The sequence below is a fragment of the Chionomys nivalis genome, chromosome 7 (assembly GCF_950005125.1).
Source record: "Chionomys nivalis chromosome 7, mChiNiv1.1, whole genome shotgun sequence".
In the NCBI taxonomy this organism is placed as follows: Eukaryota; Metazoa; Chordata; class Mammalia; order Rodentia; family Cricetidae; genus Chionomys; species Chionomys nivalis.
Window position 1 is genome coordinate 73,986,591 of NC_080092.1, and position 25,443 is coordinate 74,012,033.

General features: G+C 40.3%; 2 protein-coding genes across 3 annotated transcripts in view; one reads left to right on the plus strand and one right to left on the minus strand.

Annotated features, from left to right (window-relative positions):
* Nucleotides 1–25,084, minus strand: Utp18 (UTP18 small subunit processome component). The gene is made up of 14 exons (XM_057773680.1): nt 24,660–25,084; nt 23,105–23,217; nt 21,540–21,638; nt 19,197–19,267; nt 17,409–17,503; nt 14,562–14,687; nt 14,293–14,467; nt 10,901–11,001; nt 10,269–10,359; nt 9,192–9,315; nt 2,323–2,497; nt 1,940–2,082; nt 1,105–1,145; nt 1–115 (listed from the first exon to the last, which is right to left on the minus strand). Exons 1-13 carry the CDS (start codon nt 25,029–25,031, stop codon nt 1,121–1,123), a joined length of 1,710 nt encoding a protein of 569 aa, XP_057629663.1. The 5' UTR covers nt 25,032–25,084; the 3' UTR covers nt 1–115; nt 1,105–1,120.
* Mbtd1 (mbt domain containing 1) overlaps nt 25,019–25,443 on the plus strand; it is a 68,316-nt gene continuing 67,891 nt past the window's right edge. Inside the window, exon 1 of one of the 2 annotated variants that reach the window (XM_057773675.1) lies at nt 25,019–25,442. The gene's annotated coding sequence lies outside the window, so the exon portion shown is untranslated. The remainder of the gene's footprint in view (nt 25,443) is intronic. The other variant, XM_057773679.1, reaches the window with a different exon arrangement.

The window sequence follows — 25,443 nt, forward strand, 5'->3', positions numbered from 1 at the left end:
TTTATTAAGGTATTGCTGCTAATTTTAAGCATGAATTCCACAAGTTATTATCCATATATTATCTCATACACCGGGAAATTTCTGGGAAGATGTACTGAGATGGGTTCAACTGGATCTGAAAAATAGAAAAAATTACACAGATGATTTTTTTTTTTTTTCCGAGACAGGGTTACTCTGTAGCTTTTTGGTTCCTGTCCTGGAACTAGCTCTTGTAGACCAGGCTGGCCTCGAACTCACAGAGATCTGCCTGCCTCTGCCTCCCGAGTGCTGGGATTAAAGGCGTGCGCCACCACTGCCCGGCTACGCAGATGATTTTTAACTGCTCATCAAAAGCAATGTGTACTATCGTTACATTTTTGAGTGGCAAGATAGTTACAATGCATTCTTTTTCTGGTTACACTGCTCAAAATTCTATCTTTTTCTCTAATTAAATCTTATCTGTAGCTTCTTCAGTACTCATAATTCTAAGAAAGCCACACAGTCAACTATGGCAAAAGACAAAATCGCAAATCTCAGTATCAGGACCACCCCAAACATACTTTTTTAAATACTGGCCAGCAAAAATCTCTTTATGCAATAGGCCAAGCCACTTAATAATAGTCCATGTCAAAGAATTTTAAAGCTCACACAAACTGTAACTCTGTTCATTCTCCTCTGAGAGGCTTATTCTATTTTGTATGTTAAATGCTAGTAACTACAGTTTTGATGACAATTACTGAATGCACATGACCTCAGAAGAGGAGGCAGACCACTGTGATTGGGATTAGTAAATTCCAACGAAGGTTCAGGTCATTTGACCAGCTCCTGATCTATTTGCACCCGACTCCCCTAAACTGAGGATATAGAGCTGACCTAGGGGCAAAGAAACAGAGCTAAGTCAGTATGGTACCTCTACCAAATGACATCAGTGGTACAACCCTAAAACCCATGGTATTTATTTTATTTTTTGTAGCCATAAAAGCATTTATTAAAGGGGAAAAAGAGAGAGAGAGAGGCGCTAGAGAGAGAGAGGAAAAGAAGGAGAGAGAGACAAAGAAAACACGTGCACACGACAAGGAAGCAGAAAAGGGAAGCGGTATTTATTTTAAAAGAGAATTTTCTTACTTCAAAAAAAAAATCTTTAGAAATCTGAGTAATGGTGCAACCTGAAAAAGAAAAGATAACTTTTTAATCACCACAGAACAGTTCAATCTGATCATGGGGCAGCACTCAGGTGAAGGGATGGGGGAGAATTCCAGTCATACTCAATGTGCAGATGTGCTTAGATCCCTACATACATAACTGCTACGATGGCTCCAGAGGACTGACAAGATACCTCATCAATCACACTAAATGAAAATGTCAATCCAAGTCACTAGCACAGTTTCATTCTAGAGCACAATGTGAAGAACTGTTCAGTTCTAAAAAAAACCCAAATAGCTCTCAAAGAGCTACTCTTTTTAGTAAAGTCTATAGTTGATCCTAAACTAATCTGAAATGAGACTGACAAAATTACCCTAGTATATGTATATGTGTATATATATGTATATATTTATAGATCTCATTTTCCTTAGAAAGCAGTAGCAGTTAACCCACAGTCTACTATATACTCATTTCATTACTATCTTAAAAACCAATTTTCATTCCTATTTTCCTTCAGCCTGCAGCATTCCCTGGAGCATGCACACACTAACATTGGGTTCTGTGCAGACACAACCAACACAAGGAAAAGGACTGTGTGTCAGAGCACTCTCCCAGAAGACCCACCTGCCAACCTGTACCTTTTAGCAATGATGCAAATAAATTTTGCTTGTGACTATTTTAAAGACAAGTTGGGTGAAAAAAGAAACCTGGGTAGATAACATAACTGCTATCTTTATGGCTCACACCCTTATTTATAGCTTCATTTTTCAAAAGCAGTTTATTATGTACCTGACTTTTAAACATAGATAATACCTACCTATACAACAGGGCCTTGCCTCGCTCATTCCCCAAGGCAAAGTATCCACCTCTGGGAGAAAAATCCATGGTTTGAACGCGAGAAATAGCACTCTTTTTAAAAACCGGAAAGTTAGAAAAAACTGTACAGGAAGGAAGATGAATCTGCAAGAGATTATAAAAATCCTTAAATTACAAAAACTAGGAACTACCTAGTTTTGGTGCTGGGGATTGAACTCAGGGCCTCATGTATTCTGGGCAAGTACTCTACCAACTAAGCCCCACCTCCAGCCCAGAAATCACTCTTTAAAATATTCCAATACCACTCTCCTGTCATCATTCACTGTTTCAACATGAAATTTTAAATTATCAAGATAAATGGGAGGGGGTAAAAGGAGTTATTACCAATCTGATAGCTTCTTTCATTTTTCTTGAAGCCACTGCCAAGATTTCTGTAGTGGGATTGAAGGTCAAGGAAGTGACACCAGTGACCAGGTTCATTATAGCTTTTATTGGCTTCGGGTTTGTTTGTTGGAGGCAAGAATCTTGACTATATATGTTTACCACTCCACTTTTAGAACTGCAAAAAGAAAAAGAAATAAAACAGATTTAAAACAAAGTCTTCTCAACCTAGATGAACAAAAACTGGTATTTGTGGAAACAAACTGCAAGAAACCCAAAGACTGGAGAGTTCAAGGAAAGACAAAAGATATTCTATCAGTGCAGCTTCAGTCTGGCTGAGCTCTTAACTCGGGTAGCTTTGAGTAGGTCTAGCTACAAATGTTAAGAAAACACAGAATCTCCATTTTACTTTCTGAAGATAAATCAAAAGTCTACTCCATGCAGGTACTACCTGAGTGCTTGAGATGCAAGACAAACTAAGAACTAAGACAACCACTCTCCCACCGTTCTTACTGCCTGTTTTTGCTGTTTTGTAGTACTGGGGACTGAATCTAAGGCCTCACATACATGCTAACCAAGTGTTTCTCCAGCCCTTTTGATTTTAACCCCCTAGGATAGTGTCTTACTATGTTGCCAGACTAGCATTGAAGTCTGGACTCTCTCCAGTTTCAGTGACCCGAGTTTCTATCTGGGATTAAAAGCCAGCACCAGCAGGTCTGGACATTGCCTAACATTCTAATATACGAATGAAAACTGACATTGCCCACTGATAGCTGCTGCTTTTCTTTTTACAATAAACACCACCATTCCCTTCTGCCATTTCTAGCTCTTCTTTCTTTATTCTTCGAATGTATTTGTGGGAACTACAAAACTAGAGAACAAAAGCTTTAGTAAAACCAGTCACCTTAATTTGGCTTTCCCGGGAATATTCATTAGCTCATAGCCAAAGTTTAAGGTTATCTACTCAGAGTTTACATTAATGTTACCAACAAAGAATTATTTACACTTCTCTTAAAAAGGCAAATTTTAAGGGCCTACCATCAGTCTATCACTAACAGAATCATTGATAGATGAGTACTTTAAATCAGCATGGCAGTTCATGCCTATGATTCTAGCAATCAAAAGGCTCAGATAGAAAAGCTATCATGAACTCAAGGCCACCCTGTGCTACTTATTTTTTTTGGGGGGGGGGATAGATTTCAAGACAGGTTTTCTCTGTGTAACAACTCTGGCTGTACTAGACCTCGCATTTGTAGACCAGACTCAAACTCAGAAATATCCACCTGCCTCTGCCTCCTGACTGCTGGGATTAAAGGCATACACCATCCGGCTGCTACTTAGTAAATTTAAGCCAGCGTAAAATACAATGTGAGCAACTGTTGAAACACAAAACAAAATAAAACATAAAATAAATGCTGTCTCAATGATCAGATGTTCTAAGGCTATATGCATTGAGAATAAGATGCATAAAGATGGAAGTGGGGGTACACATTTATAATCTCAACACTCAAGAAGCTGACACAGGAGTCAAAGCTAGCCAAGTGTGGTGGTCTGAATAGGAATGGCCCCCATAGATTCATATGTTTGAAGGCTTGGCCCACAGCAAGTGGCACTATTAGGAGCTGTAGCCTTATTGGAGTAGGTGTGACCTTGTTGGAAGAAGTGTTTCACTGTGGGAGTGGGCTTTGAGGTCTCCTTTGTTCAAGCTAAGCTCAGTTTGACTTACAGTTGCTTCTGCTACCTGCAGTCAAGATGTAGAACTCTCAACTCCTTCTCCAGTACCATACCTACCTGCTCTCTGCTATGTCCCACCATGATAATAATGGACTAAGCCAATGAAACTGTAAACTAACCCCAAAGAAATGTTTTCCTTTCTAAGAGCTGCTGTGATCATGGTATCTCTTCACAGCAAAAGAACCCTGACTAAGACACCAGAGCTATTATAAGACTCCATCTTTCTTCTCCTCCATGCCCAAAAGGCAAAACAAATTAAATATGGTACAAATAATCCACCGTAACTTAAACTGGTCCTAGTGGCTTCTGGCACTAACAACAAGCAATCACAAAACTGAAGTAGGTGTGGTGTTCCATGCCTATCATCCCAGCACTTGAGAGGTAGAAGCAGAGGGAACCAGACTGCACAGTTAGTTATCTCAGCTGGCAATAGAAGTCTAAAGCCAGACTGGGATACATGAGATTCTGTCTCAAGAAAATTAAACAAAGAAACAAAACTAAAACAAAGGCATGTGTTACAGACAAAACGTTAAAATGTCCAGAATACAACAGATAATGTCATGCCAAAACCAAGTATTTATTATAACCTGGATACAACAAAATATCAACTAGTACTGCTGGAAGTCTTTCTCTAGATGGGTTCAACGACTTAAGACGAATGTGTGAAGTTGGTGGCAAGAAGACACCATGACCACCCGTCTGTTGAAACAAGTTGCCCCTGAATACCCTAGGCTGTTTTTATTTAAACAGTTTCAAAGGTTTGCACAGTTTTTACTTCCTAAATTTCTAAAAATGATTACAATAATTACAAGATTGTTCCTTACTTCTTCCCCTTTCTGTCCCCCAACTTTCCCATCGGTAGCCATTACCTTTTTTATCTGTATCTCTACTTTTAGAAGCATAAGCAGTCTTGTAAGCAACAAAGGAAGTTTCCTAATTAGGCGCTCCTACAGGTAGAACAGTGTGCCCAGCTGGCAGCATATGTGGTTACAGCATTATGAAGGGTCAGACCGTTCTGTCTCTTGTGATTTATATTTACATCTGGTAGGGTCTGGGTCCTCACAATCAACTCACCAAACTGGATCAACCAATTCTACATTCTGCACTACTCTATCTCCTCTGGGGATATACCAAGTTTTTCCATTTATCCTTTAGTCAACATAACTTGGAAACTTACTCTTAGTAGTTGGCACTGTTCATCCCTTGTCCTTACGTTCATCTAGCTTAACCTCTTATAGTATTGGTACAGTTATTAGAAATGAGGGAAATGTGGATTTCTATGATTCTGCTTTAGTCCCTGTTCCTAGACTGTTCCTATTAACTCCTCATATATATTTATAAATATTTCTCAAAGACTCTAGTGGTTAAAATCATTCTTTCCAAAAAGTTATGCAAATATGCAATATTAAACTTCATAACCTACTGTGACCCAGTCAGGCCAGCAGTGTGAAATCAAGGAGAGCAGGTAGCACATATGCTCTTGGGATCATACCCAGAATGATGCAACAAACTGTCCACAAGTTTTTGCCAAGTGGGTCAGAGTCTCCAGGGCCTTGCCACAAGGAGAGTCATTCATGCTATTCTTGGGTCTTGTTCCCCAAAGAACTCACATGGCTCCCACCATAGAACCAGTATCAAGATAAATCAGATGCTAGAAGTGTGTGACAAGAATTTTAAAAAGGGCATAATGACCCAACGTTTCAAAGTGCCTCTGTTGCAGTTTCCTGGGTTCTATTTCTAGAACATCTTCAAGGCTGCTGCAGCCTGAGATAAACAAGGCAAAAAAAAAAAATTAAAAAAAAAATCCCCAGTCAGGACTTGACCAGGAAATGCTACAGGATAACCCTTCTGTACACTGTGAATATATGTTACTCTCGCTGGTTGATAATAAAAAGCTGCTTTGGCCTATAGCAAGGCAGAACATAGCTAGGTGGGAAAGCCAAACTGAATACAGGGAAAAGGGTAGACTCAAGAGAACTGCCCAAGAAACAAGATGCCAACATTCTGGTAAAAGCCACAGCCACATGGCAATACTCAAACTAATATAAATGGGTTAATTTGAATGTAGGAGCTAGTTAATAAGCCTGAACTATAGGCCAAACATTCTGTAATTAATATTAAGCCTCTGAATGATTATTTAGAAGCTGTTTCAGAAAGAGAGCGAGCCAGAGAAACCGATCACAAATAGTGCATGGCTGCAGTCTCAGCTACCCAGGATAGGAAGATAACATGAGCCTGAGACCAGCCTGAGCAAACAAAGAGAGCCCAAAAAGTCAACTGTGGGAGCATACATCTATCCCAAATCTCAAGAACAAGAGACAGGAGGCTCTCAAGCTTGAAGCCAGCCTGCATCAGACAGTAAGAACCTGTCTCTTTAAAAAAGCTAAGATACAACCAGACCCACCCTAGCTACATACATCATACAGACCCTCAAACAAATAAACACAAATACCAAAGACTTAACTCTACCAAGTCCTCTCATTCCCAGTTCTTTCAGTCACCTTTCTCTGCTATCTCCAAGGCTGATTCCAATTTATCTCTAGTATCTCACATATCTTACTCCTATAGATACCAACTACCCCCTCCAAACAACCTTTGTATTCATTATAAGCTAATCATGACTAAAGTCAACAAATCACCTGATAGAAAACTGAGTAGAGAGCAGAAGCAAATGAAACTTGGTGATGTACACCTGCAATACCAGCACTCAGGTGGTGGAGGCAAGAGGATCAAGAATTGAAGGTCAACCTCAACTAGCAAGTATGAGACTAACCTAGGATACCTGAGAACTTATCTCAAATCACCCTTTAATCCCAGCACTTGGAAGGCAGAGGTAGGTAGATCTCTGTGAGTTCGAGGCAACCTGGTCTACAGAGTGAGTTCCAGGACAGCCAGGGTTACACAGAGAAATCCTATCTCGAAAAACCAAAACCAAAACCACAAAAATCCTTTAGATCTGCTTTGTTTCCACCTCACAAATGCTGAGATTACAGGTATATGCCATATCACACCGGTTTCCAAAGTTATTCAGATGACAATGGAAAGTAAAAGGTCTCTCTTTACAGTATCCTTAGCTATTCTATCACAGCAAAGTTGTAAACAGAAAGCATGCTCTTTATGAAAACAAGAACTAAATTGAGTTGACAGATACTAATAGGAGTTCTGAGATCAAAGGAATCAAATGCCACAGCAGAGACCAGAGAAGGTAACAGGCAGTCATGATTCTAGCTTCTCCATGCCCTACCCTGAGTCTACAACACCACCTATCAGGTGATATCAGGAATTCTAACAAGGGTTAAATTTTTTCTTAACAGATTTAACTATAATATAGAAAAGATCTCTGGTCAACAACATGAGAATTCAATTACATCGAACAGCAATAAAATGAGTTTAAATTTCTAGTATTAGTTTTTTTTTCCTCAGACCCTTCAAAGGGGACTAATAAAAAGTGAAATAGAGAGAGACAAGGACCACAAAAATCCTAACTGCTCTGACTTCACCAATTTGAAACAAGGTCATTTTTGTACACTTAACCTTGCCTGACACAGAGGAAGAGCCGTTCTACTTAAAATTACTTGTATCAGACACTGTCTTAATGATCTGCTAATCAGGAGCTGTTTCTAAATGTGTATTACTTTGGTTAAAGCTTATCTGGTGCTGAAATGCATCTCTCTACAGGTATGGCAAGTGCTGACAGGCAACAAAGGAAAGGCAGCCTCCATCAGGCAATCAGACTAAGAGCTGCCTGTCAGTACCCTACCACCTAAGGAACACAGTTGCTCCAGTGTCTCCAGCTCAGTTCTACTGTCTTTCCAGCCCCAAACTTGCTGGGGACATTTATAAGCAGTTTCCAATGTCAATGCTGAAGTATAACACATTTCTGGACAGCTAGGCCCCTTAACTATCTACTTCAAGGAATACCTAACTGTAATTTCCTTACAGCTTAATTGTATTTGGTCTAAGGTCAAACAGACATCTTGAACTAACAAAATTACAGATGCAAACAAGATCTTAGATTAGAACAACCACTAACTGTGCAATTCCTCCTCCTTCCACCTACATATTTAAGATCAGGTAGGGAGATAAACATCATCGTTTCCCAAATATAAGCCATTTTTCTACTAATAGCCCAGTAACATGATTGTGAAATATTAAGTGCCTACTGAGACAGTCTAAGAAAGACCCCACACACAGGTACATATATTTGAATGCTTAGTCATCAAGGACTAAGTACACTACTTGAAAAGGATTAGAAGGTGTTGCCTTGTACTTGTGCCCTTCTTGGAGGAAATGGGTCACTGGGGGTGGCCCTTTTGACTTCAAAAGCCCAAGCCTGGTCCGATTTGTCTACCTTCCTGCTGCTGCCTGTGGATTCAGATGTAGAACTCTCAGCTATTACTCCAGCACCATGTTTGCCTGCATGCCACCATGATAATGGACTAAATTTCTGAAACTATAAGCAAGCCCCAATTTTATGTTTTCTTTTTATGAGTTGCTATAGTCACGGTCTCTTCACAGCAAAAGAATGGTGGCTAAGACACCTACCATACTAACAAATGATATTTCCAAGTAATATGCTTTTGACTATACACCTAGCTACAGGACTTAAGAGATTTAAGTCTAAAGTTGAATTATTGTTATCTCCTCATCAATGGCAAGAAGCTAAATACACTAAGATAGAAATCTGACCATGGTCTAATGAGTATTCTAAACTCAGGAAAATATACAATGATTTAAGGTAGTCTACTTTCTTCTTTGCTAAAAAGCTGACAAACTATCATTATTAATAATTAATGATGCATCAAAACAACTTTACAAATCAAAACGCTCAGGTGGCCGGGAGATGGTGGCGCACGCCTTTAATCCCAGCACTCGGGAGGCAGAGGCAGTTGGATCTCTGTGAGTTCGAGACCAGCCTGGTCTACAAGAGCTAGTTCCAGGACAGGCTCCAAAGCCACAGAGAAACCCTGTCTTGAAAAACAAAACAAACAAACAAACAAAAAAACAAACAAAAAACAAAACGCTCGGGTGGGTTTACTGATTTCATATTTCTAAGATGTCAGTAAAGCCATGAACCATCTAGAGTATTTAACTGCTGAACATTTTCTCACAAGCACAATGAGATTCTCTTCACTTACCCACAAGCCACATACTGCCCATTCTTTGACGCAGCAATGCTTAATCCATATAAACTGCCTTCATCAAGGAATCTGTTAATGCACTTCCTCGAATTCACATCCCACACATAAACTTCTCCATTCTCTGAAAGTAAAAGAAGGATTCAGCTAATCTTCCTTAAAAAAGCAAGCAGACTTAGCACTTTTAGCCACTCGTTAATAGCACAAGGAACACTATTTACAGAAAACTAAAAGCATTTCAAATATATACAAAAGTTCATCAGTCATTCAAAAAAAAAAGTGTACCCTTAGGTTTAAAGTAAAAAGAAAAAAAATCACATATTTGAGTTGAACTTTAAGTAAAAGGTGCTATATTTCACTAAAATAAATTACTGGAGCAAATACATGAAAAGGAAAAAAAGTACCAACAAGCATTAAGGTACCTAGTATTTAGGCCAGACAATGTAGATAAGCCAACTTTTAATGACGATAGTGGAGAGTAAATGAGCCGATCCACACCACTTTTTTTTTTTTTTGAAACAAAATATGCAGTTTGTTTCAAGTCATTCACAAATTATGGATATTAAGGAAACCAATGAGCACATATTAAGGTAAGATAAAAGAGACCACAAATATTTCCAAGATGCAAATGGCCATCTAATTTCCAAAACTGACCAATCCTTTTTCTTGTTCCTACAGCATCTTCTCATCCTACTGTACCTATAATATCATCTCATTCACCTCAAAGATGGCTCCTCACTCCCTCTCATCCTTCCTTTTCTGTAGATAATATTCCAAAGTTTGCCCTTCTTCATATAATCTTATGCTCCCAAAGAGAATTCTGTGAAACTCTTAACTATCTCCTTGAAAACTGTCCCACACTGGAGTAAGGGCAATTGGAGCAAACATGTTAACACTGCATATCAGACTGTTAACTCTTCGCTGTTATTAGTTCGCAACTGGCCTGGCAAATGTCAGAAAATAAGTATTAAATATATCTATATATCTGATTTTCTTAATAAAACAGTAAGGAAAAAACAAAGCAGGTTTTGGTATTTTTTAAAATAAAATCTGAAACATAAATATATCCAAACTTACCAGAAGAAGTATATATCTTCTTACTATCAGAAGAGAATGTGGATGCTGCAATTCTTCCATTAATCTTCATGCTACCAATCAATTCTTTGGTCTAAGAGTAATTATTTACTAGATGTTAGAAGACTGTTATCTATCTTCCAGGAAGTATTTGATTCTAACTTTTGTTTATTAATTTTAATCTTATGTGTATAGTTCTTTTGTCTGCATAGATGTCTGTGCACATTTGTGCCTGTTGCCCACAGAAGTCAGAAGAGGACAACAAATCCTCTGGAATTAGAGTTACAGATGGTTGCAAACCAACATGTGCGTTCTGAGAACAGAACCCAGGACCTCTGGAAGAGCAGCCAATGCTCTTAACCCTGAGCCATCGCTCCATCCCTGACTCTACTTTTCTCATTGTCAAAAGTTTTCCCCCAACTTCCCAAAACTCCCAATATATCCTAGTGCAAGCCTTTGATCCTATTACTCTGGAGGCACAGATAAGTGGAGTTGGAGGCCAGCCAGCGCTACATAGCAAAACCTTGTCTCAAACAAAAAAATAGCAAAACGAAAAGAACATGCTGAGTTCAAGACTATCCTTAAACCTAACCTTAATACCTAATGGAAGAATAAGAAGCAACTAAATGTTTCACCTTCATTGACAGCAAATGAGAAAACCCAGCAATGCCACTTATGAGCAGGAAGGATCCATCTGGAGAGACTTCAAATCGCTTCACTATTTTCTCTTTCATACCTAAGAAAGGAGATGAAAAAATAGATTAAATGACTTTTAAGAAGTCTACCCAAATAAATCTGATTGCATATAACATCAAAAAGAACCCAAACATTCTTTTCAAAATGGTTGGCAAACTTTATCTTGGTTAGTTAGCATTCAACAGTTCAGGTCTCTAAATAGTTAACAAACTAACTCATTGTAAATGTAAGCAGTAATACCCTAAAAGGACTACTGCAGTTTGCTACACAGCTCATTAATGGAAAGGAAACCCACTGCCATTAGAAATGGTCAAACTATCTGTTTGCCACCTATGATGAATGGGAAAATAATCTTTAATTTTGTACTTTAAAAGCACAAGTTCCTTACTTTCAAGTGTCTTTAACAATTGATTAGTTCCTCATGGTGTAATTGAGAGTCTCCTAACCCATTTAAAAAAGGACATATCCTTTCATATTGATCTTACCAGAATGCTAAGAGCCTAGGTTTTCATTATATAGTGATCTAACAGAAAGGACACATAAAAATGGTATAAATGGCTGACTAAAGCAGGGAGGAGATGACCAGGAGGAAGGAGCAGAACAGACTTCCCACTATCATGCATTTGTAGATTGGGGGGGGGTGTTCAAGTCCAGGATAGCCTTTATATCAGTAAGTAGCCAAGAATGACTCTGATATGACCCTCAAGTGTAGAAATTATAGGCACGGTTCACCACACCAAGCTATATGCTGGACTTCTAGCTATACCATGTAAACATAATGCCTAGACAAAAAAAAAAAAAAAAATTGATTCAAGCAGCTAAAGTACAACTACTGATTAGAACAAAAAGATTTTTTAAATTTTTTATTGTAGTAAAAAGCTTTTACACACAAGAAAGTGCTGGTTGAGGCTCCTTTGGACCACTTCTAACTGATTATGTTATAAGCCCTGAGAGGTTAATGGAAAATAAAATCTGAATTAATTGTTTTCATTTTCCAAATAAGCATTTATGACAAGCGTCTACATACAAAAGCTTAGATATCCTAATAAGAAATTTCCCACCTTAATGAAATATCCTAAATTTGAGTTTATTGAATTAGTATTTCCTTTTTTTTTTTTTTTTTTTTTTTTTTTTTTTTGGTTTTTCAAGACAGGGTTTCTCTGTGGCTTTGGAGCCTGTCCTGGAACTAGCTCTGTAGACCAGGCTGGTGAATTAGTATTTTCAAAGGGCTGGGGATATAACTCAGTGGTAAAGTGCCTGCCTGGCAGAATCAAAGTGATGGGTTAAATCCTCAGCACAGCCAATCAATTTCTCAAGTATGGTACAGCTGTCTCCTTTTGCTTTTTCCTTCTATTCTGAGTCATAGTCATAAAGACAGAACTCAGGCAATCAGACTGGGGCAGCAAGGTGCACCTTTACCTGCTAAGCAATCTCATAGGGTCTGCTTTGTTTTTCTTTCGTTTTTATTTTTAATGTGTATAAGAGTTTTACCTACATGTATGTCTGTGCACCATGTGTGTGGAGTGGCCTTACAGGCCAGGAAAGGGAGCTGGAACTGGGCTTACAGATGGTTTTGAGTTGTGGGTACTAGAAACTTTCAAAATAGTTTTCTGTTTCAATGTAAGTTGGTTTAGGTTTTTCAACAAAGAGCATCCACTGACTAGGAAATGCACCTGAGGCAGAAACAGATTCAGTTCTACAAAATCCAAACCACAACTTAAAAAGACTCCTTCCTGCTGGGACTTCACAAAGAACCAACTTGGAAAGGAAAAGTAAAGGTGTCAGGAAACAAGACAGAACTGACTAGAAACACTGAACATAAACATAAATATCTCTAGTTTGCACGTAGTCACTGCCACCCATTAACAGGAATACAGGCACACAAAAAGAACAATAGCAAGACTGCCACTGACCTATATACTATGCCAACACTTTGGCCCAAGATGTATGTTAACCCAGCCAACATCATTACAATGGCTTTGGTTTCCCAAAGAAATCATAAAAGTGTCACCTAGCATGAGCAGGACAATACAGAGAAAAAAATGAGTAAGAGGGTAGGTAAATAAATCACCTGATGAAAACAATCAACTTTGGTTTTGCCTAGTTTGTTCTTTAAAATGCTTTACATAAGTACTTCTCAAAGTGTTTTGTATCAAGTATAAATCACCATTTAAAATAAACATTAGAATTAAAGTATCTGATGGCCTATCTATCAGAGAAGTGAAACAACTTATCCAAGGAAGTAGACGCCAGGTCTTCTATATCCCCAGCTAATGTTCCTCCTACCACCTCATCTACTAACATTAAAACCAAGTATTGGGGTCGGGATGGAGTGAAGAGATGATGACTCACCAGCTAAGGGCACTCACTGGCTGATCTTCCAAAGGACCCAGCTTCAGTTCCCAGCACCCATATGGCAGCTCATAACCATCTGTAACTCCAGTTTCAGGGAATCAGACACCCTATTCTAGCGTCTGCAGCTACCAGGCTATATATGTGGTGTGCAGAGAAGAAAATGTCAATACACATAAAGAAAGAAGGGAAGAAAGGGTGGATTTAATTTTAAATAAACAGGAGGGGCTAGAGAGGTCGTTCAGCAGTTAAGAGCACTTGTTCTTGCACAAGATCCAAGTTCAATTCCCAGCACCTAGTGGAGGAGCACAACCATCTATATCACTCCAGTCCCAGGGAATCCAACATCTTCTGACCTCTGCGGGAACCAGGTATGTAAAAAGTGTAAGACATATAGGCAGGCAAAACTCACATATGTATAAAACAAAAACAATCTTAAAAAAATGTTTAAATAAAGTATCAGGGTCTAGGGCTTAGCCCAACAATAAAATCCTAGCCTATAAGCAAAAAACCCTAGGTTTGGCCTCCAACAGACAAAAAATATAAATAAGAAAGAAAGAAAGAAAAACCAATTAACAAGGACAAATAAAGCCAAGCAATAGCATCTGTGGTCTAGAAGAAATGTATACTTATAAATTATGAACCTATTCTAAATGCTTAAAGAGTCAGTTCACTAGCTTCATTCAAGTTTATTTCCTCAACACAAGACAATTATAAAATACTATTAATTGAAAAAACTCTTACTTTTAAAAATACTGTGAACAGTGTGATGGCATGCTGGGTGTGTTGGTACATGCCTTAATCCCAGGACTTAGGAGGCAGAGGGCAGATGAATCTGTGAATCTGAGGGCAATCAGGGAGAGACCCTGTGCGTGCACACATCTGGGATTAAAAGTAGTAGTTATAAATACCGGTAAATTCAGGCTGAAAGAAGGGGTAAAATAACGATGATCAATGCTGTGTTCAATAGAAATCTTACCTCTCACTTGATGTACAGGAACTAGCTTTCCAGCTAGCATATCATAGACATAAAGAACCTTGCTGTGCACACTTGTAGCTAAAAGCTCTTCTCCATTAGCACTGAAACAAGCCTTAAAGATTGGAAACTTTTCCAAATAGATGCTCTGGATTTTCGGGTTTGTTTTGCCATCTACCTATAAGAAAATAAAATGTTTTCTTTATTTCCACAGACCCTGTATTCTGGTACTGAACACTTTCCACTACAAAACTTAATTTGGAAATTCATACCTGAAATAGTGAGATAGCATTATCTACCCCAGAGACCATCACCACCTGTGCGCCAGGATGGAACTGCACTGATGAGATCCGAGCAGTGGTAGGCCGTTCAGCATTGGCAGGACGGCAGTTCTTCATCTGTGGAAATACAAAGTTGGAATTTTATCAAGTCAACTGGGTTAGCATCGTTTTTAATAAAGGTTCTCAACTTGTGAGTCATGACCCTTTTGGGGCAAACCACTCTTTGATGGGGTTGCATACCAAATATCCTGCATATCGGGTATTTACATTACAATTCATAACAGTAGCAAAATTACAGTTATGAAGTATCAAGAAAATAGTTTTAAGGTGGGGATCACCACAACACAAGTAACTGAATTAAGGGGTCACAGCATTAGGAAGGTTGAGACCCAATTTTATAGAAAGAAGGAAAAAAACATTGTTTATAATGCAGAACCAAAGAGTGCTCAGGACCATGGGTCTGGTACCTGTTAGCGAGTCAGCTTTACTACACAAGAATTCATGTGCACCGTCTCTGAAGTGAAAGATTAAGTCACTTAGATCCTTTTGTTAAGTCTGAACATGAAATGTCCTCCACAGGCTCATGCATTGAAGACTAAATCCAAAGCAGTTAGTGGGGTAATTTTGAAAGGACTGGAAACTTTGGAGGAGAGGCCTAACTTCAGAGAAGGTCACTGGGGGAATGCTCCTGAGAATATGCTATCCCTGACCTCCTGGGCCTCCTCTCTTCTGCTTCCTGGGCACTGGGAGGGAACCAACTTAACTCCTCTATGCCTTGAACATGACAAACATGTCAGCAGATCATGGACTCAAGTCCTGAGAGTCAAACATGGTGATGCACACCTTTGATCCCAGCAGAAGCAAGTGGATCACTGAGTTTGAGGCCAGCCTGGTTTAGAGAGGTAACTTTAGAATAGCCAGGGCTACACAGGGCAACACTATTTGGGGGGGGGGGGGAGACAAGGAAAAAATAAGTCTGAAACTGAATCAAAGTAAATCTTTCTTCTTTATAAGATTTTCTGTCAGATATTCTGTCACAGCACTCAATAGTCTGATACACCTTTCTACAAGTGCAGTCTAAACTTACTACTAGGCATTTTTTGAGTACTAGTATGTAGTAGTGTCCCAAAGATGTATCAATTTTGGTTTAGAGACTGGCACTTAAAAGAGAAATTTTACTTAAAATGCCTGTTTTGATATAAGTGCAACAGGCTCTATGTTACTGTCTAGACAGTCTACAGTCCATAATGACTACTATCTTCCCCTTACAACACAGGTGGCTAGTTTAAAATGATGGTGATCTACTACATCACTTGAACTATTCTAGCTGTTGCTTTTATTTTTGTAGGTGTATACATACACACATACACACACACACACACACACACACACACACACACATTAAAATTTCAATTAGGAACAAAGTAAGCATTGCCTGTGTTCAGAATCACCGAAATTAAACTTTGTTATTTTTTTATGCAGCTTCATCCATTTCTCATTTTTATTTATTATTGTTATTGTGTATGTAAATCATGTGTGAACACAGGCATGTGTACCTCAGTACAAGTGTGGAGGTCAGAGACACAAGAAGTGTCTTTACAGTAGAAGTGCTTCAACTTCAAGAAGCAGAACAGTAGGGAGGGGAAGACAAGCATCCATCTTGTCTAACTGTAACTTACCATACTACTACTTATCATTGCCCCATCTTCAGAAACACACAATTTTATAGAAAAGAAAATTTGTATTAAACAGGTCTGCTGTATTTGACAGATACTTAGCTGAAGCACTGTGCTGGGGAAGCACTTGGTTACTACAATTAATGAATCAGACATGGTGCAAGTAACAAAGCAATGGAGGTGTCTTTCCAAAGTACAATTTGGGAAGAAACAAGAACACAGTTGGCTAGCCTGGTCTACAAGATCTAGTTCCAGGACAGGCTCCAAAGCTACAGAGAAACCTGTCTCGAAAATCAAAAAAAAAAAAAAAAAAAAAAAGAAAGAAAGAACACAGTTGGCCACTAGCAGTGCCTAAGGAAGGCACAGACAAAAGAAAGGAAGGTACAGGGTTTAAAGGCAACAAAGAATCCTGTATGTTTAAGAAACACAACGGCCTGGGTGGGCCTGAATAACAAGATAAAGGAGGTCTGAGATGGAAGCTAATGCTGTGGGTATAAGAAAAAACACAAAGGACACTGGAGCCTATGGTAAGAAACACAAGAGAGTTTAAAAAGCAAGTAAAAGTGATATGACCAGAATCTGTTTTTAAAAGCTCCCTCTAGGGGCTGGGGAAATGGCTCAGTGGTTAAGAATACACAGTACTCCTGCAGACGATTCAAGTTCAAATCTAAGATCCAGCACCCATATCAAACAGCTCATAGCCACCTATAACTCCAGCTCCAATGATAGAATGCCCTCTTCTGGTGGGACTCCTTAGGTACCTACTCTCCACGTACATACCTCAACATATACAGGTAAGTAAATAAAAGCTCCCTCTAGTATTACTATGTCAAGAATAGTTCACAGGGTGAGGTACAGTGGATGTGGAGAGCACAGTCATGTTACCACTGAAGCAGGCTGATTGAGATGACATCAACAAGAGATTACTGGCAATGGAAATGAAAAGAAACCAAACAGGATCCCTAGAAGAACTTAAGTAGGACATACTTAAGGAGTGCTCCATCATTTCTGCAAAAGAAAAATCTAGCAAATATTTATTAAAGCAAAATGACAATCAAACACTAGCCCCACATACAAGCAGCATCTATACGTGCACAACTTAGGAAGCAGGATGGATTTCACAAGTCAGTAACTGGATAGGTCCAATCTCAACAACTCTCACCTTCAAAATTCCTCTTGGAAGAGAAGTGGATGTGGATATGAAATTCCCAGTCCTTTGCAACAAATCATCTTCATCCTCTTCACTTTCACTTTCATCTAAGTTAAATAAATAAACCCACAAGGCTAATCTTTAGAATCAAGCAGAAGGCCATTTCCTAACCCAAACTTCTCTATTTCCAAATCTAACTCCCACCCTAGCTTCACAACTTCAACTTCTTTTTAAGCTGAAAATGGTAAATTCGAAACACAATAAAAGAAAAAAGATGACACAGCACTTTATATATAGTTAAAATTAAAGCTTGATTGAGAAGAAAACTCACACACAGATGGTTAGTAAGATGAAAGGAGATCAAGTTTAAATAAAGCCAGCGTTTTACTTAAAAAGGGTGACTCACAATTATAGCAAAATTAGCAACAGGGTAAACAGACATATAGCTTAACATTACACATGAAAAGGAAAGATCAATGCCAGTCAACTGTGTATAAGCATCTCAATGAAGAGTAACAGAATGGTCAAGTGGATAAAGGCACTTGCCATCAAGCCTAACAACCAGTTTGACACGCAGGCCCCACTGGTGAAGAGAGAGAACTGGCTGCCACCAGCCATCTGAGTTCAGGGCCAGCATAAGCTACATGAGACTCTGTCCCCAATAAAACAAAACTCTAGAACTAAAAAACACAGTAATTAAAATTTAGCCTCTGAACGAATGTTTTTAACAGTGTCCCAACATTAACTGACAGATCCAAAAACATCCAGACTATAATACAGGAAAAATACAAATAGCCTGAGTCTTTAAATCCCAGTACTCCAGAGGTGGAGGCAATATCTCTGTAAGCTCAAGGCCAGCTTGCAACTATACAGCTCACTCAGAGTTACCGACAAAATCCTGTCTGAAGCATGCATGAGTATCTTGTTTCATTTCCAGATAAAAAGAAATTAAGAGCTTTCTAAATAAGTGTGAGGCTACATAACTGGTTTTAAATGTTAATTCTAAATTTAATAACCATGCACACAAATCATATCTTGACGAAGCCACCTGTACTTACAATATCTAAACTCAGAAGGTCTAAAGTAGAAAATATTTAATAACACAAGCTAATCTTAAAACTTGCAGTTTTTTATGTTATCATCTGAACTTGATCTGACATCTGCTCCACTGACAGGCATCCCATTTCTGTTGAACAGCTAGAATAGTTACAGGTGTCTTCAGAAGGGGCTCTGAACCAAGTATTACTCATTTTCCTTAATCCTATGTCATAAAATACAGTCCTGTAAAGACAGAAACAATCCATTCACCCTCTATCTTCCTCACAGGAGGTAAGACACCAAGGCTGACTACCCTGGTCTGAAAGGCTTAGATCAGAGACGCTCTGGAACAGACTCAGAGTACCTGCACGTATGTGATAAGGTGACTCAGGAATGACCCAATGCTAAACATGAACCTTATTTGTTTTATACCTTTTATATGTTGCCTGAAGATGATTTTAATGACACTTCTGATAAATGGGAGCATGAAACAGTTTCATAGTGTAGAATTTCTCATTCCTGGCTTCAAAAAGCCAGTGCTCCAGAAGTTTCAGATTCTAAAACATTCCAAGTATCAGACTAGGGACACTCAATCCGATTAAATAAGACTATGCTTATCAAAAACAGTCTTCCCTCAGACTGGAAAGTCAACAAAAACAAGGGAAGTTTATTTAAAACACTACATTTTAAAAAGTCTGGGGAAATGCCAATAAAAACAAAGCAAAGAAAGAGACGTACTAGCTTACAGACATCAACACTCACCATCTGAAGATTTTCTCCGCTTGTGCCCAGGCTCTGCCCAATCAGGTACTCCTCCCATGGCATGCTGGAATCTGAGAGAAAAAACAAAAATGTTGTGATAACTCTGCTCAGTGTTCAGACTCTATATAGATCTTGGCACCCTTTAGAGTACATACAGAATCTGTTCCAAAATTGGTATTCTTATTCACACAGAATGGTCCCAAGCTCTCAGTTTGGAAACTCAGAAACCTCTGTCCACCAAAAACCAGCACTGGATACGGTGTACCTCAATGTATATTTGTTAACTTTACATCCAAGTATATGACTATCCTGTTTGCTCATATCGTTCATCCTAAATTTTTGGAACTATGTAGTTTATTTTTGGTTATAAACCAATGCCAGAATATAGAGATACATGAAGAACATGTCTAAAAAGAATATGTCTGAAAATAACTAGAATATACAAAATTTCATCAGTCTCATTCAGGCCCAATGATACAGGCCTGTAATCATAAATGCATGGGAGGCTAAGGGAAAAGGATATTAAGTTTGAAGCCTGCCAGCACAACAGAAAGAATTCAAGGGGCCGTCTTGGTCAATGCAGGAAGATCCTGTATCAAAATAAAAGGGGAAGGAGAGCAGGAATACAGCAGTATAGCACTTACCTAGCAAGCCCTCAAGTTTCAATCCCCATGACTTCTATAAAACACTAAGTAGATCCCAGAGAACCCAGACAACAATGAGGACCCTAAAAGAGACATACATGGATCTAATCTACATGGGAAATAGAAAAAGACAAGATCTCCTGAGTAAACTGGGAGCATGGGGATCATGAGTGAGGGTAGAAGGGGAGGGGAGAGGATAGGAGGGTAGCAGATAAAAATATATAACTCAATAATAGCAATACAAATAAATAAATACATACATAAATGAATAAATAAAATGCTAAGTAGGCCAGGCATGGTGGCACACATTAATCCCAGTACTTGGGAGGCTGAGAGGCCAGCCTAGTCTACACAGCAAGCTCCAAGATAGCCAGGATCACACAGAAAGACCCTGTCACACAAAGACAAAATTTAAAATGAATAAAAAAGCACCATATTTCAAATTTAATTAAAATTCTAATATGCACAGGGCCCTGAGCTCAATTCTCCAGTACCACACAAAAACAGGTGTAGTGCCACACACCTGCCATCCCATCACTTGGAAAACAGAGGCAGAAGGATCAACGTTCAAGATCATCTTCAGCTATATAGTGAGTCTGAGACCAGTCTGGGCTGTAAGGGCCTGGAGTGGGCAATCATTTGGGCTGGCTATCAGAAGTAATAGTACTCAACACCAAGCCTAATGACATAAATGCAATCCCTGGAACCCATATGGAGGAAGGAGAGAACTGACTCAAAATCCTATCTGCTGACCTCTCACACACAGTAAGAATTACTTTTTAGGGCTGGAGAGATAGTGGTCAAGAGTACTGCCGCTTTTCCAAAGGTCCTGAGTTCAATTCCCAGCAACCACATGGTGGCTCACAACCATCTGTAATGAGATCTGGTGCCCTCTTCTGGCCTGCAGGCATACGTGCAGACGGAACACTGTAGGCATAATAAATAAATCTTAAAAAAATAAAAAAAAAAGAATTATTTTTTTAAATAAAAAAAGTAGTGAAACCAGTATCATGTTAAAAAAAAAAAAGGATAAGTATGGTTGTTTAGATTACTAGTCAAGAGAACTTAGCATTCTGGCCAGCTACTAGTTTCTTTGACATGACACTAAACATGCAGGAAAATCTTAATCTATGGTGACTGATCACACTGAGGAATCCAGGTGTTAAGTGTAGAATTATCCATATCTAACTCTCAGACAGATCCTGAAAATACAAATACTCAAATAAAGCTAAATAGGGTAAAAGGTCCTTTTGTTGGTTTTTTTAATTGAACTCAATGATAATGGATACTTATGTTTTTGTAATTTTTCATATTCCAGAGAAAGGCAAGCATAGTAGTGCTTACCAGTAACTCCAGTACAGTAGGCAAGGGCAGGAGAAGCTCGTCTTGAGGTTAGATGAGGTTACATAATGAGAGCTCTGTCTTGGGGAAAAGGGTTTTGATAGAGTTGACTTACATACAAATGAATGATCCAGTAATACTTACTATATTTAAGTGGTAGAATTTCAAGATATTGGGGTTTTTCCCACTTCAAATTATCTTTGTTGTATTCCCTGCCATAAATACTTACACAAAGTCACCAAGCAAGTAATGACTACTTTTTAATGGTACAGATGTGACTATCCGAAAAGCTGTTCTAAAGTGAAACAAATGTCTGATAATACACCTCTTGATAAATCACAGGAAAAGGGATACTTACTCCTCTTTAAGTCTCTTTTGAAGCTTATCTTTTGAGAGCTTACTTTCGCTGGCATTTTTCATAATATCTTTCCGAAACCGATTGTTCACCATGTCAACTCTACGAAACACAGAACAAGCATATCGTTAATGATTTGCAAAGAACCATAATAAAATGATGCTGCCTTTAGTATTCTGAAGAAACATTTACTAAACAGTGACGTTAAAGTGTTTCAAACACCTCCATTTGGTGGGTTGTCCATTCCTCCTCCGAAGTCTCTCATATGCTCTGCAGAGCTAATACTTAAGTAAACTTATCCTGAATTATCTAGATACACTTCAGATCACTCTCCAAAGTGCAAACCATCAAATACTGCCTGTACTTTATAGGCAAACAACAGTCTTTCTAATAAAGGACCTTTTACTGTTAAAAAACAAAAATAAAATTTGAAAAGACTCAAAGACTGAACTATCTGAAAATTGAAAATCTCTGTGCATAAGAAAGATGAAAGAAAACACACTGTAAGTATGACTTGGAGGCTCAAGAGGAAGGAATAAAGCTCAACAGCAAAGTATATGCTCAGCATGCACAGACCCTGGGTTCAACCTCTAGCAAATAAAAGTTTGAAATTCTTAGTATGTAAGAAATCTGAGACACTAAGATCTCTAAAAAACAAAAATAAAGAACATATATAATACATGTAACTATATCAATTTCCCTCAACACAATTTCAGTAGGGTTATTTTCCTACCATCAAACTTAGAAAGTGCAAAACAACACTCAGTGATTAAAATAAAACAAACAAAAAAGCCCTGAAATCCACACTTTACATGAGGAAGATGATCCTTTATGCAATCTGGCAGTATTTACCGATAACCTTAAAATACATGTAGTCTCTGCTCAAAGAGTCCTACCCTCAAAAAATCTTTAAGAAATTAATTAGAAACACAAAAGTTTTTTCATGAAGAATTTTATGCCAGCATTCTTACAATGAAAAATAGAAAATTTATTTGGTCAATAAATTTTTATTTGATTCATACAAAGGACAACACAGCCACTTAAAGCTGTCTATAAAGGTCTTTTTCAAAGGTGAGGTGCCATGCTTCAAATAGCACTTGAGATAGTAAAAAGTGAAACTACTAATCTGAGTAGGCAGTATGCGCTCATATCAGCGTGCTAGCTTTACGTGAAGTCTTCACTGAGTTTCAGGCACCAAGCTAAAAATTCTATATGCATAATTTAATCCAAATGGCCTTCTGCTTCAGTCACTATTCTGACACTCATTTTACAAATGAGGAGTAGATTCCAAACTTGTCCATGGTAGTCCGGAACCATCCCATCCCATCCCATCCCGAAGGCAAGCTAAGCTCTAACTCCACTGACTATCCGGCACACAGAGAACAGAAAACTATCAATCTAACAGCACCTTTCTCTCAGATGCAGAATTACCAACCACCCTTTTCCTGTGCTTCCAAATGTTCTTTCGTTCTTCATATAATCATACTTTTCAAGACAGTGCTTTGTAAAAATCTACAAGTTAACTCTTAAAGTGCCCAGAGAGGTTCTGAAAGAAATGGGTAACTTACATTTCCTCATCCTCATCATCTTCATCCACCCAAACTGGCTTCTTCTGAGTCGGAAGATTATCTTTTGCTTCATCTTCCACTTCAGAGTCACCCGCGCTTCCTTGCCGTTGACCCTATGGAGACACACCATCTTCAAGTCACTGCGACTTTCCTACGGGGTGGTGGCAGACACCCACACCTTAGACTTAAGACGGCTTGTAGAATGTCTGCTCTCCTGGTCTGCTGATGAAATAATGCGATGGAATAGGGCCATAGCACACACTGAAGGAGAAGGCAGGAAGGGAGATCGGAACCACCAGGGGGGGCAAGAGAGACAGGATGGTACAGCCACCGAGAGACAAGCACACTGGAAGAAAAAAGCCACAATAGACCAGGGAAAAAGGTAAGTAAGTGGACAGGGAAAGAATAAACAACTGTGGCAGAACCCAGGGCCATCTGGAATCCATCTCTCCCATCCTAAGGAGGATCTCTTGTTCTGTGTGCTCGGTCTCAACCTCCTCAGAACTTTATACCACACTCAATCCTAACCTAGCCCCCACCCCCACAAAATAAAATCCCCTGGAAATGAGCTGAGCTCATTCCAGCGTCCAAGGAGTCAACCACAGTATCCACATGCACTAAAATCCACAAGGACTCCTTTCTGATACAAGCCTGTCGCACAACTCAGGAGGTAACTATTCTCCATCCTCCCAAAGGAGCCTGCTACACTCTCCCATTGAAGCACCCGCACAAAAGCTCAGATTAATTCAACAAATGCTGACACTGAGGCATTTTGCCACCCTATCTAAAAAACGCCTCTACATAAATTTAATTCCCTTTCCCAAATGTCTTAGTTTTCCTCTCCACCAACATACTTCAACTTTACTAGTGGGCTCCTTCATCTTGTTTTTCTACCACTACTAACATAAGCTATAAGACAGCAGGGATTTTGGTTGGAGTTCTCCATTGTTGTATCTCCCTCCAGTGCCTAGAATACCTTAGACGACGGGCCAGGTATAGAACATTAGTGATGACAGCGCAAAATTTATCAATCACGAAGGATTTGTAATTGCTACGAAGAGTAAGCATCCAAAAAAAAAAAATTAGAGACGAATACACCGATCATTCCCAAAAGCTGGGCGGTGTGCATCACACGAGGAAATTATTAAAACGCAGCTTTACGCCTTCTGCCCACGTATTGGCTCCATCCACGAAACGGAATCGCGACAGGTGACCCACCGGCCACCCGTGCGGTTCCAGCAGACGGTATGAGAACGCGAGGCTCCCGACTCCGGCGTGCAGGCGGTCTTCTCGCAGACCAAGCCAGCGCTTTGAGCGCCTGCTGGCTGCGGAGCGCCGCGGCCCCTTGGGGCGGAGAAAGGCGGCGTCTCCGCCCTCGCCAGCCCGCGGCCCAACGCCGGAGGCGCCACGGTGCCCCTCGGCGACCGCGGTCGCCGGTCCCTCCCACCCGGGCGCCCGCCGCCGCAGGTCCCCCAGGCTCCGCCCCCGGGGCCTCGCCTCCCGCCGCGCGCCCGGCCCGGAGCGTGTGCCCGCTCACCGAGCGGGCCTCCCTCACCCGCGAGCTCCGCAGCCGCCGCAACAGCGCGTCCTCGTCGTCCTCGACGTCGCCGAAGACCAGCTGCTCTAGACACCGCTCGGCGGCCGGCTTGTCGTCCTCGAGCACCAGGCGGTTCCGCTGCCGAAGCCGGCTCTCCTCCTCCGCCGCCGCCGCCGCAGTGACCGCTCTAGGGGCCGCCCGCTGCCCGGCCTGCGGTGCCCGTTGGGATGAACGGGCGGCCTTTCGGGGCGTGCCGCCGCTCCCGGGTCCGGCTTGCCTCCCCGGCATCGTGCCGACTCTCCGCTCTGCTTTCGTCCGGCTCCCGCGTTCGGGCGGCATCCCCAGGGCTGAGGAGAAACGCAGACGTTCACGTGGAGCACCACTGCGCATGTGCCAGAGCGTCTGGCTCACCGCCGCGGCCCAGCCCCAGGGAGCCGGAAGGAGCCTGCGCCGCCTCGAGCCACGTGACCGCCACTCACGCGCTACGTCACTCGCACTCAGCCCGGCAGCCCCTCCCCGTGTGGGAGTTCCTCTGGGAAGGCCAATCTTCCGGGTGTAGGGGGAAGCGGCGTGACTGGAGTGGAAAATTTTCCCAACACAACTTCTCAGAGGCAACATATTGGAAGGGACTCAAGAAGACCAGGGTAGAAATGAAAGCGGCTGACAGAAACTCCTTTTCCTGCTGACTCTGGGCCCCGCGCCTTGCCGCGAGCCCGCATTACCTCTTCGCCTGCTGGTTTTGGTACGGTCCTTGGAGTACGGAGCCAGCAGAGGGTCCCACGCTGGAGGGGAGAGAGGAGGG

Excerpts from the sequence above, each read along its gene's own strand:
- Utp18 (XM_057773680.1), bottom strand. The coding sequence starts at position 25,031 with ATGCGCAGTGGTGCTCCACGTGAACGTCTGCGTTTCTCCTCAGCCCTG. Across the intron at positions 14,468-14,561 it reads ATGCTATCTCACTATTTCAG|GTAGATGGCAAAACAAACCC; the intron begins GTATGAATTTCC and ends ATTTTCTTATAG. Across the intron at positions 11,002-14,292 it reads TCCTGTACATCAAGTGAGAG|GTATGAAAGAGAAAATAGTG; the intron begins GTAAGATTTCTA and ends CTCCTTTCTTAG.